Below are 18,820 nucleotides of genomic sequence, written 5' to 3'. Positions count from 1 at the left end.
TGATGTAATGATTATTGATCTACTTTTAGACTGGACTACAGTTCAACATACTAAATGTTATGGTTAGGCACTTTATTTTCTCTTTAACACAGCATGACACAGCCACAGGTCAGCAAGTTAAACAATCTATAAACCAGTGGTACCCAAGCTGGCGGTCAGGAACCCACAATAGGTCCCAAGATGGATTTCATTGGTTGCAAGATGATTTACAGGGTGGAAAAGAGGGGAAAAAATTGTTTTTTTTAATGTTTTTTTTTTTTTTTTAGACTTTTTAAGGATCTAGAAATTATTAAAAAGTAACAGTCTGTGAAGGGAAATGACTGCACATGCAACCTGTGACGAGGAATAGCAGGTATACATTTATATGTATTAAGGGGACATGAGTAACACACTGTATATCACATAATGTAATGATTAGTTAACCCTAGATTGATGGAAATGCTACTTTTGCTGAAATTATATCACACTAATGGAAAAAACAGATTCCCAGGTGACCCTTCAACACCTGACTCAGTGACTACTTGCTTTATTTGACAGAGGTCAAAGTCTAGGTCATCTGATCACTCATTTCAATAAGACACTTTACTGATCCTTGTGGGGAACTTTTCTCTTGCCTGTGATCCACATAGAGGTCAGAGTTCAAGGTCAGTTATAGCCCCTCTGAAGATGGTGGGAGATTCTGTGTCTTTTTCAAGGCTACCTCAGTTGTGTGGATGCTTGCCGGCTCAGGGTCAAGCGGTTCAAACATGCTCTCTAAGTTTCCCAGTAATGAGAACAGTGTACTCACACTCCGTCCTGGCTGAAGCTCCGTCCTCTCCTGAGCGTTTGGGTCGGTCGTAGACAAACCCCAAACACACGTCAGTGCCGCACAGGACTGACAGAACCCATACAAGCTGAAGAAATAATAACATATGTGACATTAGAATAGCAATTACATAACTGCTGCATAGCCTAATCAAAGGTCATGTGGTTATTCTCCATTAGAGAATCAACACTGGGGCAGAAAAACAACACCTACTTATCAGACTACATCTTTCCAGCACATTTTCATTGCTCTTATGCACAGACTATCATGGTCTTTGTGGCTATTTAAAAGATATATAACAAATGTATTCTAGCTGGTGTGATTTAATTTCATTAGCACCTGTCTTAGCAGACTGAAAAATGATTATTGTTGCAAAATGCCACAGCCACAGGGGCTTGAGCCTTCTGCTCCAAAATAAATTCTAAAATGGATACTTTGGCATGTTTGTTCAGCATTTAAGCCATTTATTTGTAGCAATAGTTCCTCCTTCTTTATTGGAATCGTTCTATCACAGGTAATGCTGACTGCGTTTTCTTGACGACCTGTCAAGACTACATTGGGGGTAGTTCAAAGTGAATGGGGACCACCCGCATCCGCATAACAATCGCCTTTGATAGTTTGGCGAGTCGTTCGCCACTTGGAAATGACAAACGAAACTGCAATTGTTTTGCAAATGCTTAGCAGCAGGAAGGAAAGAAGGAAGAGGGGGTATTCAGCAAAAAAGCTAAGAACATAACGAAAATAGTCTTTTCGGCCACAGCGAATAATGCAAACTATCAAAATACACGATAACATGCGTAATTGCGCACGAAATTACGCACGGCAGTATCCACACTTGTATGCACGAGCTCTTACCGTACCAGTTTCTGCAGCAACATGTTCCTCTGTCGGGCTGAGCGTGGTCCCGTGCTGTAGGTCGGAGAGTGAGTGATGCTGACTCAGAAACTGAAGGACCACCGGAGAGGAGGGCCGTTGAAGAGAACGGGAGAAAGAGGGGAGGGAGGGGGAGGTGGCTGCAGGAGCGGACCGGATTCTTCTAGGTGTTGGGTTGGAGGAGGGCTTTTATCTCGGCTGAGATTTGGATGATACAGAGAGAACAATCACTAAATCACAGGTGCCAATTTGTAATATGTATTAAAACTCGGACAATTAGCCTATGTTTACACCAATCTGGTGTTAATTGGGGTCAACCCAGGATAAGGAGTCGCTTCAGCAAAATATGCACAGCACATGACCACATTAGTAAAGATTTTTTACTTGCTCCCCCGCTTCCACCATAGGCTCTCCACCTAAAACAAAACGAATACTTAAAAAATCCATCTTAAATCCATTAAATGAACAAAACTGTATTAACTGCGACATAATTGCACTGCAGCGTGTATGAATGTCTTTAAAAAGTCGGAGTTGGCTATTCAAAGAAGTCCTTTATGATTGTAGTAAATTTAGAAAGACCGAAAAGTAATAAATAAACACACAAAGCATTATTACAGCATTACTTTTATTTTCTCATTGCTCATCACTGAATCTTTATGCCCTCAGTCCTCACCTCTCCATTAAGGCCATCTCATACTTTCCGCGCTCTGCGGGCAGCCGCAGACATGCACGCGGACCGCGGACTCAGGTTTTCCACAAGAATATGGAGTCGCAGCCAGTGGGGAAAAGTAGCCAGCTAGGCGGGTCCGGGCTGCCACCAGTGTTTTCCGAAGTAGCCCGTCTATGGATGTCCCCTGTCTGTGCACTCAATACAACTCTTTATGTGTTTTGTCATCGGTTATTTTGCTAATATTAGTCAAACATTAAGGACAACTCTCTACTGTCTACTCAGCAGGACACAACATCCCAGCTGAGCGCGCGCACACACGTTCATACAGAGCACGTGGGGGCGGTACTGACACAGATAGGTACGTTTCTCTGTTAACATGCTCACATTGTTTTGAAGCGGAGGCTAGTAGTCGTAAATGTACACGCATAGTGAATGCAACTTGTTAATCCAAACTATTTTATTAGAATCAAAAATGAATATAATAAAGTAGCCGGCTGGACTGTTTGGCCGGGGTTATGCAGAGTTCTGCCTGCCACCGAGAGGTGCATGCACGTCGCGGGAGTTCACACAGCTGAAGGGAAAACTAGCCTACCAGACGTTGCCATGGTGTTTGAGGCAAAGTACTGTTTAAAAACGATATCAACTTCTTTATCAGGTTCATAAATGTGGACAAATGATCTGAAGTCTATAGTTTTTGAACATTTAGAGTCACTGTCGTTATTATAGACTCAGTAACATTTCCTTGATACAAATTTACAACGTTTCCTTCATTAACTTCTCTCTATTTCTTAGGGCGAACTCTTCGGTGTTCTTTTCAGTTATACTAAAGTGAGGTTTTTAAATGTGGAAAAATGAATGTTGGGTGTCAAATTCACTCCATCAAAGTTGATCAAATAAAGTATGTGCTGATAAAAACCATTTGATTACTATCAAACTTTGATTTAAAGTGTCATTACTGAGTGTTAATGGCTGCATGCATTACTCAGCAGAACTGATTGTTTCTGCTGAGTAATGCATCCTCTATTATTTCATCTTAGGTCAACATTAAATGTGTGAAATTCACACTGTCAAGCCAAAATATGAGCTGATAACAGTGTTTGATCCTGAAGTGTTTGAAAGAAACTTAAAGGAGGGGATGCAGTTCTCGGCAGCTAATAAAATGCACCTCTGCCAAACAACACATCCACCTCTTCTCAGACCAGGTGATTGGAGGACGCGTTCCACATATGCACAGTAGCTGACTGATGCGGACAGGTCTGCACAGACACAACAAATTGCAGCTATGCGGATGTCCGCACAGAGCCTACGTGCACACCCTCTGATGACGAAATTTACGTCATGTGGACCCTTGTGGATTCATGGATGTGGTAAGTATATTTTCAGCTTAACATGTAACAGCGGCAGGTGGGGCTTGCACAGACACGCACGTGGTTCCATTTATACTTTTTTCAGAGGTCTGTGGACACAGACACATTTAACACATGACAAACAGAGCTGCGGGGTGATGACTTTGCAAAAACCAGTCTGATTACTACAAACTGCTGTGCAGTGTTTTTCTTATCAGCCTTTAAACGCAATAATCTGTTACTCCACCCGGACTTGCTGGATTGTATTTCACTGTCTCACTGGCAGTTTAAACAACACGACCACACCAACACAGCCCCTTGTATTGTTTTACACAGAACTTTGTGCAGCTGAGGAGTTCCTGTATGTATGTATGTATGTTCCTATGTATGTATGTTAAAAATTTGAAAAAATAGTGACAGCTTAATGAGAATAGGAATACAGTACATACAGTAGACGACAGGCATTCCTGCTCTCTTCACTAATGCTACTAAGAAAACAAAGGTTATGCAAATAACCTAAACTTTGCTTTTCTAGCACATGTGCAGTTGATGTGCTTGTTATGCATACAGTCCGCATGGTCACAAATTTTGGGCTGCATGTGGACGTCCACAGAGGGGCCACACGGACCCTTGCAGACATAGGTGGATGACAACATTTACGTTACACGGACCCTTTAGGCCACACGGATGTGGAAAATATGAATGGGCTTCTCCATGGGCTAACCATGGATGTATTCAGGGTAAAACCCTGAATATACTCCCAAGCGGACACATTCACGGACAGCTGCAGACACCATGGACACATAGTAGTTCTGTTTACTTTCTGGAGTCCGCTGTTACACTGATCCTAGCGAATCCTTGCGTACTTGCTGACGCGGAAAGTATAACACTGGCATCGCCAATAAATTTTTACTCACGTGAAAACAGCTGCTGGCTGGCTACATCTTTCACACTTATCAGACTAGTTCTTTGGTTTCTCTCTCATTAGGACTGACAGTGTTAATATTGTTGTCACTGGTATTTACGGTCATTAATATCTACCTGAATAAGAGGTTAGTTACTTTGGCTTTTAGCAAAAACTCAAACTAAATTTGTAGTTTTTGCTCTGCAGCAAAACTGAAAATAGTTTTTTAAATGTAAATGAATTTTATCATTATTTCATTTTATTAATAATTAAATTTAATTATTTAAATAGGTGCCTAGCAAAAATGCACCAGGTTCAGTGCGCATGCGCGTTGACATGTACATGCATAAAACACATAATCACGTTAATGTGCACGCTGCTATTGCGTATCAAAGGGATATTATAGTCCGTCAGGTCTCTTAAATTCCTTTGATTGTAACAAAGGTCATTTTCAGTTCAAACGGTATATGGCTTCTCTAGTAAAGTTCTGGTCACAATAGCTACACAGCAGGTGAAGAGCAGTGACACAACAGATTAACAGACACAACAGAAACATACAAAGAAGTTGACTTCATGATGGCCCATCAACTGCGGATGCATGCAACGAGGATGAGTACACCACTCTGGATATCCTGCTAACCAGCAGCGAGGAGTATGACATAGTTTAGGATATCTCACTAACCAACAGCAAGGAGGAAGAGGATCATGTAGACACTGACAGGAGGAAGAAGAAGCCTTCCCAGTGGAAAAGATTCAAGAAAATCTTCATCTTCGTCGATCCAAGTTCTATCTATCCAAGTTTGCATAGGTCCAGTGTGTAAGATTTAGTGACATCTAGTGGAAAAGACTTGGCAGAAATTGAATATAACCAAACCAAACACTGGCTCTAGAGAGGGCCTTTCACATTTTTTGCAGCCACCGTAGGTTCTCCAACATGTATTGATATGTCACTTATAAAAGAAGTAATTAACTGTGTCCTCAAGCCATTTACTTACATATGTAATGAATCCTTTTAAACAGGTTATTTTCCCCAATAAAATTAAAGTGGCTAAGGTGATTCCAATCTGTAAAAATGGTGACAAACATAATATATCAAAGTATAGACCTGTGTCTTTGCTACCTCAATTTTGTAAAATACTTGAAAAACTATTTGTAAATAGACTTGATTACTTTATTGAGAAATAGGAGTTACTCAGTGACATCTTTAGCAGTGATGGATGGATTTTGTAGAAAATATAGCAACAGCAGTAGATAAGAAACACACTATAGGTGTATTTATTGATTTACGTAAAGCGTTTGACACAATTGATCATTCCTTACTTCTGCAGATATTGGAGCGCTATGATATAAGAGGTGTCACACAACATTGGTTAAGAAGTTTAAATAATAGGTTTCAATATGAAAAAATTATAATACTGAAGCACAGTTTAGAAGAGTGACCTGTGGTGTTCCACAAGGTTTGTTATTGGGACCTTAGTTATTTATACTTTATTTGAATGATATTTTTACAGTATCTAATAAGTGGGAATTTGTTATGTTTGCTGATGATACAAATGTATTTTGTTCAGGGGAGGACATGAAAGAATGATTGAAAACAGTAGAAAGAGAATTGATAATATTAAAAAATGGTTTGATATCAATAAGTTATCACTCAATGTAAATAAAACAAAATGTATGGTATTCAGTGGTATTCAGGGTTAATTGTGAAATAAAACTGAATTTAAATGGAGCTGAAACTGATAGAGTATATGAAACAAAATTCTTGGGAGTGATTATAGATCATAAACTCTGTTGGAAGCCACATACAGAATATATCAAATGGAAATTATCTAAATCTATTGCTATTCTTTAGAAAACAAGGGATCTGTTGAATAAGAAATTTCTGCATATATTGTATTGTTCATTATTAAAATAATAAATAAAGCTTGCTACTGTGAATCTACTAATCCATTAGAAATCCATTGAAATTGTAGTAAAACTCTGTTGACTGTCAAACAGGTGCCTTAAAATGTAAAATAATCAAGGATTATGACATAAAGTGATTAAGATATAAAAGAATTAGGATTACAATTTAGAGTAAATTTTCTTTTTTTCTTTCTTTTATACTGCTGATATTCTGGGTTATTTTATGGATTGTATGAGATAGGCAAAAAATAAGCCTTGGGCTTAAGCCTATTCCTTTTTTGGTCATTGATTGTGATTTTTTTATTGTGTGAAATGGATTGGTATAAACATGATGATGTTTTGTCAGTTCACATAGCCACACAAATTACTATTTTCCAATACTACCACCAATACTATTCACTTTGTATATGCTTCCTTTAGGTAATACTATCCGGAAACACTCCATTTTCATTGCTATGCAGATGACACCCAAATATACTTATCAATGAAGCCTGATGAAACCAATCAGTTAACGAGACTCCAAGCATGCCTTAAGGACATAAATACCTGGATGACCTCCAATTTTCTACTACTAAACTCAGACAAAACTGAAGTTATTGTGATTAGCCCTAAAAACCTTAGAAACACATTATCTAATGATTTAGCTAATCCAGATGGCATTACCCTGGCCTCCAGCTCCACCGCAAGGAATCTGGGAGTTCTTTTTGATCAGGATATGTCCTTTAACTCCCACATAAAACAAATTTCAAGGACTGCCTTTTTTCACTTGCATAATATTGCAAAAATCAGGCACATCCAAGATGCAGAAAAAATAGTCCATGCATTTGTTACCTCTAGGCTGGACTATTGCAATTCATTATTATCAGGCTGCCCTAACGAGTCTCTAAAGACTCTCCAGCTGGTCCAGAATGCAGCTGCACGTGTGCTGACTAAAACTAGAAAAAGAGATCATATTTCCCCGTCTTAGCTTCGCTGCATTGGCTTCCAGTAAAATCAAGAATAGAATTTAAAATCCTTCCCCTCACATACAAAGCCCTTAACGGTCAGGCACCATTATATCTTAAAGAGCTCATAGTACCCTATTACCCCACTAGAGCACTGTGCTCCCAAAATGCAGGCTTACTGGTGGTTCCAACAGTCACCAAAAGTAGAATGGGAGGCAGAGCCTTCAGCTATCAGGCTCCTCTCTTGTGGAACCATCTTTCCAGGGGGCAGACACCCTCTCTACGTTTAAGAGTGGGCTTAAAACTTTCCTTTTTGATAAAGCTTATAGTTAGGGCCAATCAGACTCGCCTTGGACCAGCCCTTAGTTATGCTGCTACAGGCCTAGACTGCCGAGGGACTTCCATTGATGCGCTGAGCTCCTCTCTCCTCTTCTCCATCAATATGTATTCATTTACCATTAATGCATGTTACTAACTTGACTTCTTCCCCGGAGTTCTTTTTGCTTTCTCATCTGCAGGAAACCACATGGACTGTGTTGCTGACGTGTTGGCGTCCTTCTTCTGTCCTTCTCCGGTTGTTGCTTTTTGTTGCTGCTAGTCATGTGTCTATTATTGTTGTTGCTGTTGTTGCTGTTGTGCTTCTCTGTGCCCACCCCCCACCCTCTTCTCTCTCTCTTAACCCAACCAGTCAAAGCAGATGGCCGCCTACCTAGAGCCGGGTTCTGCTTGAGGTTTCTTCCCGTTAAAGGGGAGTTTTTCCTTACCACTGTCGCCAAGTGCTTGCTCATGTGGGAATTGTTGGGTCTCTCTCTCTCTGTAAATTAAAGTATGGTCTAGACCTGCTCCATGTGAAAAGTGCCCTCAGATAACTTTTGTTGTGATTTGGTGCTATATAAATAAAACTGAATTGAATTGAAAATTGTTGTTTTGTTCCTTATCATGTATGACCGAAATAAAGTATTCATTCATTCATCATATAAGTGTTAATTAATGTTTTTGTCAACAACTATGACTATGAGGGCATCCATTGCTGGAGGCTGCTGTGTAATCAGATAAATGACAATATAGTAAAACACAGTTAGAATCATATACAATATGTCTTCACAGGAGAAGTTCTGATTGTTGACAAATACTGCACATGAATAAACACTTAAAAATGTCATTGTATCTGATCATAACCACATTATAGTGTCTTATAAAGGTCTGAATCCTTTATAAGACACTATAATGTGGTTAAGTGTCTGGCTGGCGGCTAGTGTAAAAAATTGAGTTAAATAGGTTATGGGACAAATAGCAACACACAGTAACTGTCCAGACACATGGGGGAAAAATAAAAAAATCAAATGTCTTCCATGTGGCTCAAAAATTGCTACAACCTTTTTTCCATAAAAGGTATTAAGGCGTTTTGCCTTCTGCACAATTTTTTAAACAAGATTTTATTCAATATATTTAAACATTTAAACCAACAAATCTTGCACACAAGTTACAATGTCGAAGATATTAGGACCAAATTAAGTTGCATCCTCAATTTTCTGACTAAGCTTTGAACTGTTATGTCTCTTTACTCTACAATTCCCTGTCATGACTGGATTGGATCCGCTGAACATTTGTGAAATCAAAGTAACCCTTTGAATCACAATTTTGTACCCTCTGGTTATCTAAATGGGGAAAACAGAATCTTTTCATTGTTTAAAACCATGTAATCAAACCCAAGAAACTGTGCCAGAGTAAACCAGGTCATAAATGCCTTTGTGGAGCTGGATTCAGGCTAGTTAAAACATTCATGAATAAAAAAGCATCTTTAATCAATGATGACAGTTGGGAAACAAAAAGTATAAAAAAACACACTAGTATTACTTGAGTTTCAGTTATACAGTACGGTGAAATTCCTCTGTTTAATTTTCACCAGGGAAAGGTCATTTACAGAATGTTAGAGACACCGGAGGCCTCGTCCAGACAGAACGGTTAAATGCACACCACGATCACTCATGTTTCCTCTCGGAAGCCACTCACTGAATGTTGGGATTGACCTGTGGGGATGAGGCGCACCAGAGTGGTGTCTATGTAGGGGGGAAAAGTATATGAGGTTGGCTAAGGCTGTATTTGACTGTTTGTGGAGAGAGGTGTATGTGGTTGCATGCCTCAGACGGCCTGGAAGCAGTATTAAAAGTCCTGGAACTTCTGCAGGCTGTTGAACACAAGGACGGCTCTGGAGGGTTTGCCTTATTGACACTGCAGCCTCAGTTCCGGTTTCCATGTGTCCTCTCTCAAGCCAATGTACGCTGCCGTTTCTGCTGAGGACTTCAGAGTGTTGCCATTTAATAACACTTACATAGCATCCTTTTCTTTTACATTCTGTCCAAAAAAGTCTTCTAGTAAAGAATATTCAAACTAAACATATTTTGCTTCCTATTTTATGGCTCCGTACTCACAGGGATGCAAGCCTGCTACTGCAAGATGGATGCATTCGGTTAACCCTGACTGAACCCACAGCAGCTGGAAACCAAATGTCCCTCCAGATGTTTAGTCAGATAGAGACGGCGAGCGCAGGGACCTGCCACTGGCTGGGCTGTTGCTGTAGGCGTGGGAGTTATCCCTCTCTCTGTCCTTTTCCTTATCCTTGCTTTCATGTTTGTGCTTGTGCTTGTGTTTGTGCTTGTGCTTCTTCTTCTTCTTCTTGTGCTCGTGGTGGTGGTGGTGATGGTGGTGGCCGTGATCACCTCCGTGCTTAGAGGATGAGGAAGTGGTCTCTTTGGAGAAGGATGGCACAGGCGTGGCGGGCATGGAGAGCATGGACTGTTCGACTGATGGCGGCTCTTTACCTTGACAGAGAAGAGGATAAGAGGATGAGTGTGTCTTACCAGGTATGGGTATTTTTATTTCTCTCTTGGAATGATGTATGACATATTGAGTGTGTATATGTGTACCTGGTGTGGAGGGTCTCTCCAACAGGTTGAGATGATGGTGAATGAAGGCCTGACTATCATGAACAGTCTCCATATCAATATCTTCATCTTCCATTGTGTTGAACTACAACAAACCAGAAATACATGTTAAAACCTTGTGAAAATCACCTGTATATTTCCGAAGAAAGGCAGACTTAATAAGACATTCCTTTGTGCATCACAAAAACTACTGTAACAGCGTTGCAGATATAGAAAAAGCAAAGTCCACAACATTTCGGCATGAATAAAACTATGAAAACAAATGAGTTCAGAATAGCAAGGTAGAGCTGAGTTAAGCAGCAGGAGAGAAGAAACAAAAACAAAACTGATATCAACAGTCATGGCAAAACAGTCTTACCCTGATCTTATAGCGCCCTCCTCTTCCATCATCATCCTGTTGCTGCAGTACCTGTCCCGGCTCTGGAGGGGAGCCCAGCGGGGTCTCAGCCTTTCTCTTGAGGCCTTGAGGGGGCTGGCCCACCCCACACACACCTAATGAAATAGGATCTGGCTCTTCATCCACCTTGAAGAAAAAAAACAAAAAGGTACTTGCATACTGTGTGTAGTGGGGAGGCTTATTTATTTTTCTTAACAACGATGTCCATTAGTAGCTGTTCTGGAGCCTTTAATTATGTCAGATGATTTCCCTCAGCAGATGAAGATTGCCTAGTTGTTATGGAAGTGTAGACTGAGATTGTATTGGAATTGTTTTGTTACCTGCTGTTTCCAAGGTTAAAATTAACTTGTTTTAACTTTTAACCTATTTTTTTTTAAATTAACAACTTTTAAGCCAAAAAGGGACAAGATGTCCATAGCAACTGAAACTCCATCTGATGAGGAACATAATGTGATACACTCGAAAGCTCCAGAACAGTGACTGATGGTTGACTGGTCAACTAAGATAATACTGGTTCAATTCAACCAGCTGTCAAGGAGATTTTATCATAGCCATAACAGCTGGAATAGTGCTCTTAACATCTATTAAGGGTACAACAGTAATGCATGGGAATGAAGTGCAACCAAATACTGTTGGCAGCACTATACTGTAGTACCCATAATAACACAGATCCAACCTAAGATAATATTGTTTTCATGAAGTAGTTGCTAGATGCGTGCCATCTGAAAATGTAGCATTAATAAATCAAACACATTCAAACAGAAGGAAAGGAAGACCACCAAGCAGCTCCCTACTGACATCACCATTGGCACAGAAACCAATGAAACTTGAGTTGATGTGTGATGTAGTATGCTTTTAACCAATGTGTGTTGGCTGACATTATACAATTTATGGTCAAAATAACCATATGTTAAAAAAAAAGATTATATCCTACCTGTCAAGAAATAACAAAACTGAATAACTACACTGAACCAACTGTCCTGACGGTGGAATGTCACAGTTCATTTTTGGCACACTACTTACAGTTGCGTAGCTCATGCCGACACCATGGATGCCTATGCTGGCAGGCGTGTCCATGACAGCAGCGACCCCCAGCTCAGGCTTGATTGTGGGGTTTAGGACAGCTTTCTTCTCCTTCAGGTTCAGCACGAGGCCCAGTTCTGGCAGGGGCAGGCAGGAAGGCCGAGTCAAACCGAACAACGTGTAGTAGAGGTTGACAGCGTCACAGCGCAGCCGCCAGTCATGGGAGGTACCTGAGAAAAGAAAGGGCAAAGTGGAAGGGAGGTAGGAAAAACATCAAGCCAGTTAGATCAAACGAGATAGAAACAAGTAGTTGGTGTCGTCTAACTGACAAGTTTTTTAAGATAACATGAGAAAGAAGAGTGTGATGAAACCGGCCTAACAAACCAGCTGCCAGTAGCATGAGTTGGATACAATAAGAGAAAGAAGTAAGAAAGAGACATGAAACAAGCATGTCAGATGATGATGTACTGCATTGCAGTGCAGTTACCAGTCACAGGAGATGCAAAGAGAGTAAAAGGGTCTGTAAACTTCAAAGGAAATGCTTGTTGGATCATCAAACACCATCTGAAGCACCCTCCGCCTTCACCTTTCCTATGTCAGAACTGGCAGGACTTTGTGCAACCATTTCTGTAGCTGTCCAACTGGACAATCAGACAGTTACACCCACTTGTCCCAGTGACTGGCCAGGTGTGCTAAGGTGAGAAAGCAGGCGGAATTCTAACAGATCTCTCAAGCTCTCTACTTCTGTCATTTATTGTGTGTGAAAACTAGAGCAAAACCAGAAATACCTTGTATGAACTGTTTGTTATAAGTACACCCTGACGTTGAGGGACAGGGAAAATGCAGACAGGCAAAGAACAAGCAAGAGGTGAAGAGGTTGTGAAAGGAAAGGAGACCAGGGTTAAAGGAAGAAAACAGTAAAGGAGAAGAAAGCATCATGGAGGGTTGGATGAGGTTCTATTAATCCTGAGCTGCATGCTCTTCACAAGCACATATTTCATTTCACATTCCCTCAGAGACACAACTGAATACAAGACAATCAGCTCTCAATGACAAATTAAAGGAAAAACTGGTACAGGCCTGAATGTTTGACCCCTACAGTGAGGGGATCTGGTGACTCTGTTATGCTGTGGGGGCATTTTGCTGGCATGGTTTGGGTCCACTTGTTCCCTTAGAGGGAAGGGTCACCCGTCTGTACATGCATCAGTATACGTGAGTTGTTTGAGTAGCAGTGTGTTGAGAATTGGAATGAATTAAACACCAAATATTGCTGAAGCTGACAATGTAAAGGCCAGGCGCCTACCATGGGGGATGGACTGTGGCTTTAGGCTCTAACAGCAGCAGAAAGTACTCTGAGTTTGTGTTCTCACAGTGATGACCTTCAGCCAGTGAAACATCATCCTATGTGAGTGTGTGGATTTAACGCATGGGGGGCTGTGGGTTATGGGGGAGAGGAATGAAACAACCAACACATTTTCATAACATAGTATTTAAGGTTACCACACTCTGGTCACTATGTATTTTAACTGGCAGTACAGTCAGGCTGTCCAACAGCCACCCACACTGACTGACAAACAAAAAGTTCACTGGAAATAATGATCATCAGTTTTTTTGTTCATCCTTCATGCTTGCAAGTCAATAAATTAAATAACATGTTGCAATGAAAACTTCAAGAATATGGAACTGTGAACATATACATGTATTTGGGTTTTAAGGTGGTGTGTATTTGGATTGGCAGATTTAATCGTTATGGGCTGGCTAGCAAGCTGAGAGACACGTAGGACCCCCTGGAAGAGAAAGAAATAATGAAACCTGAGGACACAATAGAAGGCAGAACATGTACATGGCAGAGGCATGGCACCAAAAAGGAGACCTTAACCTTTTTCAGTTCATGATGGGAAGAAACAGCAAGATAATAATGAAGGAAAAAGACTGGGAGGAAAATATTTCATCTGAAACACAATCACAGCCAATGAACCCAATGTGATTACTTCCATGAAGAATGTGGTACTTTTAACTGTTCCTGATATAGAGTTCCTTTCACAATAATGTGTGTTGTCTGAGATCATACCAATGACAACAAACAAGGACAGTAGAGCCAACAGCAGCCTCACCAAATGGCTGAGACTCTATCATGATGTCTCCCAAACAAACTAATTTGTACGGTGTCACAAGTACATTTTTCAAGGACCTGGCATATAACCAATAACAACGAGGAGGATGGGCCCAAATCTGGAGGGCATTTCTGCAATAGCCACGTGTCTGATAGAGCTACTGTTTCATGTTGATTGTAGCACTGAGATACTACAGAGAAAAAGTGTGTTATACAATCTGCTTTAGCTAAATCTTGAGGACAAATCAGTAGAGTTCCTGTAAAAAGTTAAATAATGGAAGCATTGATTTTGGGACTACAAAGATAACCTCCTGTTAGTTCTATGGGACAGTGCTGAAAAAATTCTCAGTAAATGATTTGTTGATTGACAGAAAATTCACTGGCAACGAGAAAATGGATTAATCAAGTAATTTATCAAGGGAAAACAGCCAAATTTTCTCTACTCTCAAGCTTCTCAGATGCGATCATTTGCAGCTTCTCTCTGTTTCATATCACTGTAAATGGAATATCTTTTTGTTTTGGACTGTTGGTTGGACAAAATAAGCAATTTGAAGACATCACCTTTGACTCTTGGAACTTTAAATGGGCATCTTTCAATATTTTTGACATTTTATAGAATAAGTGAAGAAGAAAAAAAAAGACAAAATAATCCATAATGAAAAAAATGAATATGTCGACATGTAAGGAGGAAAGCAAGTGGAACTGGAAGTAAACAAAGACTGTGTAGCGGTGTAAAATGGAGAACATGGGTAAATAGGAAAGGGGAGAGATCTTGAGTGACATTAAACAGCACTTTAACTTCACTTGAACCTGAACTGCAGCAAATCTCAAAGTTTTGTCCCTTTTCTTTTATTAGAACAGAGAAACTAAAGTCTGGAAACCAGCTGACTGAGACACACAAGTGTTGCATTATCTAATTGAAAGCACAATAATTTAAGACAGAACCAACTCGTTCAGTGTGATTCCTTTTAAGTTAATTCAAAACCCCTTGGGATCTACTGAACAGGGTTACAGGGAATGTTCAAACAGTGTCAGTGGGTACATCCCAAGTCTGCACCCATGTAACTCTCACTTGCGTCCTTTCCATCCCACCATGGATACATGGAGAGACGCAAGGAAACCATGCGAGGAGAGAGGAAATGAGGAAACTTGTTTTTAGAGAAATGAGACATCTTTTCTTCTGAAGCATCATGTGAAGCGATGTCTGTTTCTGATGACGGCAGTAAACTAGCGTTTCTTTGATTTCTGTCAATGGTACCTCCTTGACCAAAGCCCTTCTGATTACTGAGTTTGGCCAAGGAGCAGCACTGATGGTTCCAAACCTCCATATCACTGTGATGTTTCAACTGTGCTGCTAGAAACTTTAAATGCTTTAGAAGTTCTTGAGAAATAACTTTAAAATCAACTCCATAACACAACAAAATTTGGAAGGGGTGTTGGTACTCTCTGAAACCACGCTAGTTTTTGTGAACATTCAGACACCACCAGTAGGTTGTGAAACATCTCCTCAGAAGTCTGAAACCACACTGTAACCCGAAGAGATCTGGTAAAATGAGACTGGCTCCTGTTGTGAAAGATATTAAGCTTTATAGCTTTTCAGGGGAATTGTGAAAAGGCACTGCTGGCTTTGATAGACAGAAAACAACATCTCCCAGAAGGATGATACAGCTTCTTTTAAGGTGACCTACAAACATATTCAAAGCTGTGTCATGCCTCCTCCACAGGGAGAAACACATTTACTTGAACTTTGTCCCTAATGAAACCAAAGATGTGTTACATTCTGTTACATGCACTGTGTTAGTTGTTTTAAAGATCTAGTATTATGGCCTTTTTTGACTCATTTATATAAATACTGAATCTATTTTAAATAAGGCTGACCCAAATGCTTTGAAGCTTTGTTCGATGTCATGGTATTCGAACGGCAAGATCAGTATTTGAATATTCGTGTGTGTGTGTATATATATATATCTCTATCTATCTATCCAAGCAACTCGTGTGTGTGTGACTACAGCTTTAGCATGATGTCCAAAAAGTCATAAAGCATTAATAACTTCAAAATCTGTGAAGATGACCCCCAGAAAGCTGAGCGCCAGATATGCCAAAAGAAACATCACAACTCTACAACCAGTTTGTCAAATCACCTGAAAAATGAAAGTTGTTGTACACGCAATGCTATGCATTAAAATTAGGCTATGGCTAATGCTAGCACTAGTGATGTCAGTTTCGGTTAATTTTGCTTTCCACAGGCCGATACCCATTAACCAGTAAGTAACCAGTTAATTTTTAGAGAAGTTGTGATGTAGCTTTCGTTTGCAAGAGCTGTCCAGCAGTCGGTAGTCAGAGCTACGGAGCTAACTTGTCTGCCCTGGCTAGCTTGACTTTTAGCTCATCCTTCTTCTCCTCAAGGTGTTTTTCAATGCTTTTAGTCACAGTAGCTCTCAATGGTATAACATACTTGGGCTCAAGGTACCAACATTTTTTATCTCAGACTGCTAGCTAGCAGGGAAGCCATTAGCAGAGTGTGTAAGCAAATTAACCAATAGATTGACATGCGTGACTGGTCTAAAATATTCTTGGTGGTTAACAGATCAATGGTTAACTGTTGACATACCTAATTAGCGTGGCTTGCTAACAATATTACATTACCTTCTGTTTTATCTGATGTTACATTACCAACCATGGCTAATTGTCATCTGTTATTGTAGACGCATTGACTGAAAATAGATGTTTCATCCACACCGACCATCGGCACCTTACAAAAAACACTTAACTCAATGATGAAGATGCACAGTAGTGAGTGAAATGTATTACATGTATTATAAGCAATTTAGTTTTTATAGTCTAAGGCTGTAATTCATTTAATTTCATTTCAGGGCTCATGTTAACAGGTTAGGGCAGCCACACAGCACAGTGACCTCCCCCCCCCACTCTGATTGGCCAGAGGTGTGGCCCCACCCTCACCCCCAGACAATCAGAATACTACCTAATGAATAATGCAAGTTCCCTTACAACGCATCTGTACCTGGAGTAATGTCTACAGCTGGATCCTAGCACACTTCTAGTGTCCTGCTTTGCTCATCAACTGGCTGACATGCAAAGTCTGACAACAGAAGCTGGAATTTTCCATCTTTAAGGGCTAAAAACTGGGTCAAGCGTGGGCCTTGAGGTCACACTAAAATTCTTAAGTGGAAGGAGACATTCTCTCCTCTCCTTGACACTCAGAGTAACTGTCTGTGATGTTTGGGGAAGCAGAAGCCTCTCTGATGAAGGGTAAATCGGCGTTGCCATGGTTATCAAGGTCAGAGGGGCCTTCTTAGACAACACAGATAGGGGGCTGCGTTAATCAGACATTCAAACCAGAATGTGCTGACGGTGACCTGAAGCTCCATGCAACGTGACCTGAACTAACACGGGTAAAGTGCAGTTCCTTGTTTAGAAACTACTGAACCAATAGACTAATTTTTCATATTGTGGGATGATCTGTTGGGGTTAAAGACCAAAAGTCAGATCTTCATTTTCAGAACAGCAAGAGTTGACATCTAAGTGCAGACAACTTTGATGTTTACTGTTTCTATTCTCCGCTTGGCCAAGTGTTCAATAAATATTCTCAGCATAAGACATTGAAGGCTTCTGGACACTTTCTTCACTGATGAGTTGACCACTGACCAGTATTCCTCCATAACAAAAGCTACATATGCACTCAGCGTAGCGCTGGTCGGCGATGGCCTTGTGATAAAGCTTCTTGCATATTTGATTTGACTGTCAGGGCTGACGTAATAACAAGTTCAGCCCCAAAACCAGTATCTCTTGAGCAGCAAATTTAAATAAAAAACTTAAAAAATATAATATAAATGAGTAATTTTACAGCACAGGAGGGCCCCAACCATCACTGTAATCCATCCCAAAGCTCATTCTTCATAATACCAGCCTTTTAATAAACTAACTGCTTTAGCACTGTTAGAGCAGTTCTTTAAAGAAAAACTCAAGATGCATGAACTGAACGCTCAGCTGGGTAATTTCCCCTACTTGTGGTCAGATCAGCCCATTTGTGGGCAGAGGGAAAAACTAAACTGTATTTTTTTCTTGAATGAAAAAGCCAAAGAGAAACTGGCCAAGACCTATTGATCATTTGATACATTTTGAATCCAATATTCAGTTTTATAATATCCCCAGAGCTGATGAGACAGTCAAGCAACTCCTTCACATCATAAAAAGTGATTAATGACAGTAATGTGAGTATGCTACCATGGAGAGACTATTTCAGTGATAAAAGACACTTGTGCATGTGTGTGTGTACGGTGTGTGCGTGCGTGCATGCATCACCTGAGTTCATAAGCTTCCAGAGCTGGTCGACCAGAGCTTCATTGCACAGAGGTGAATCTGTTGTCTTAGTGAAAGGTGGATTTTTACAGAGCATACCCAGGATCTTGTGCCTGATTGGAAAACAAACAAGTTCAACTAGTGTGCAGTTAGTCAGCATTGACAAAAGCCATCTTTGAACAGCAGGTGAGGCTGGTCAAGTGAATTTCAGTTTCATGGGACTGATAAAAGAAAACATCTCTATGAAAACTACAATGTGGTTATCACACTGACGTACTCTTACTCATACGCTCAACCTTTAATATATTTAATATTGCAGAATGAATCAACGACAAGTTAGGGGAAATATTCTGATAAACTTTGAGGCTTTTTGTGAGAGCCTAATGTATGAATAAATGTATGAATGTGTGTTGAGTGACTGGGTGCTAGCTGACCTGACATAATGAATTGGGTCATTGTGGACCATGTTGAGCAGCCACTGCAGCTCTGCTGAACTCCTTTCAACTAGAGGAAAAAGACATCATGAACACAAGAAAGGAAAAACAAACATCTCACTGTGTGAAACATCCGCATCT

The 18,820-nt window shown here is 40.3% G+C and overlaps 2 protein-coding genes across 3 annotated transcripts in view; both read right to left on the bottom strand.

Moving 5' to 3' along the window:
- The window catches only part of enpp2 (ectonucleotide pyrophosphatase/phosphodiesterase 2), a 30,854-nt gene extending 25,992 nt beyond the window's left edge, over positions 1-4,862 (bottom strand). The window contains exons 1-3 of one of the 2 annotated variants that reach the window (XM_067602474.1): positions 2,352-4,862; positions 1,666-1,876; positions 788-893 (exon numbers count right to left, since the gene is read on the bottom strand). In XM_067602474.1, coding sequence (XP_067458575.1) covers positions 788-893; positions 1,666-1,683 — 124 coding nt within the window. In that variant the 5' untranslated portion in view covers positions 1,684-1,876; positions 2,352-4,862. The remainder of the gene's footprint in view (positions 1-787; positions 894-1,665; positions 1,877-2,351) is intronic. The other variant, XM_067602475.1, reaches the window with a different exon arrangement.
- Positions 4,863-9,227: 4,365 nt separating this feature from the next.
- Positions 9,228-18,820, bottom strand: part of taf2 (TAF2 RNA polymerase II, TATA box binding protein (TBP)-associated factor) — a 26,729-nt gene continuing 17,136 nt past the window's right edge. The window contains exons 22-27 of the mRNA XM_067602473.1: positions 18,680-18,749; positions 18,249-18,358; positions 11,813-12,042; positions 10,751-10,915; positions 10,375-10,477; positions 9,228-10,269 (exon numbers count right to left, since the gene is read on the bottom strand). Of these exons, the coding sequence (XP_067458574.1) occupies positions 9,971-10,269; positions 10,375-10,477; positions 10,751-10,915; positions 11,813-12,042; positions 18,249-18,358; positions 18,680-18,749 (977 nt within the window). The 3' untranslated portion in view covers positions 9,228-9,970. The remainder of the gene's footprint in view (positions 10,270-10,374; positions 10,478-10,750; positions 10,916-11,812; positions 12,043-18,248; positions 18,359-18,679; positions 18,750-18,820) is intronic.

Source organism: Thunnus thynnus, chromosome 10 (assembly GCF_963924715.1).
Source record: "Thunnus thynnus chromosome 10, fThuThy2.1, whole genome shotgun sequence".
Lineage (NCBI taxonomy): Eukaryota > Metazoa > Chordata > Actinopteri > Scombriformes > Scombridae > Thunnus > Thunnus thynnus.
Note: the sequence above shows the minus strand (reverse complement) of the source record. Positions and strands in the feature narration are given on the sequence as shown.